This window comes from Buceros rhinoceros, unplaced genomic scaffold, assembly GCF_000710305.1.
Source record: "Buceros rhinoceros silvestris isolate BGI_N320 unplaced genomic scaffold, ASM71030v1 scaffold18645, whole genome shotgun sequence".
Lineage (NCBI taxonomy): Eukaryota > Metazoa > Chordata > Aves > Bucerotiformes > Bucerotidae > Buceros > Buceros rhinoceros.
The window spans coordinates 6,037-6,509 of NW_010412469.1; the positions used below are offsets into that span (position 1 = coordinate 6,037).

Sequence of the window (473 nt, forward strand, 5' to 3'; positions counted from 1 at the left end):
GTAGGAGAGGGGTGACTGCTGATGAAGAGGGAGCCTCGCTCACCCTCTTTGCTCCCGAGCTGTAGCTCCTTCTGCCACCCCAAACCGCTCCACCGTAACCCCGCAACAAGGTGAAACTCGACAGCTGGCAAAAGGCCCATGCTGCTTTGGCACTTGGCAGTGCAGATGCACCCCAGGCACATCTTTCGCTCCCCCCAACATGAACGCAACCTCCCGGGCACTGCCCACCCCAGAGACCCACCAGCCCTGGACCAGAGCCGGGAGAGGGAACAAGCAATCAGGAGACATACCCAGCCTCCGTTGTCCTGGATCCAGTTGTGCAGGTGCCGATTCAGATACTCGGTCATCCAGGCAGCGATGCTGTCTACAAGGGGAGACATCTCCCGGTTGACGCTCTCCACGCACATCACGCCACCAAACTCGAAGAAGGCCACAATTCTGCCCCAGTTAACCCCATCTCGGCAGAGCTCCAC

General features: G+C 59.6%; 1 protein-coding gene across 1 annotated transcript in view; it reads right to left on the reverse strand.

The window, feature by feature from the left end:
- Nucleotides 1-290: 290 nt before the first annotated feature.
- BCL2 (B-cell CLL/lymphoma 2) overlaps nt 291-473 on the reverse strand; it is a gene marked incomplete at both ends in the record, with an annotated part of 656 nt that continues 473 nt past the window's right edge. The window contains one exon of the mRNA XM_010136417.1: nt 291-472. Within this exon, the coding sequence (XP_010134719.1) occupies nt 291-472 (182 nt within the window). The remainder of the gene's footprint in view (nt 473) is intronic.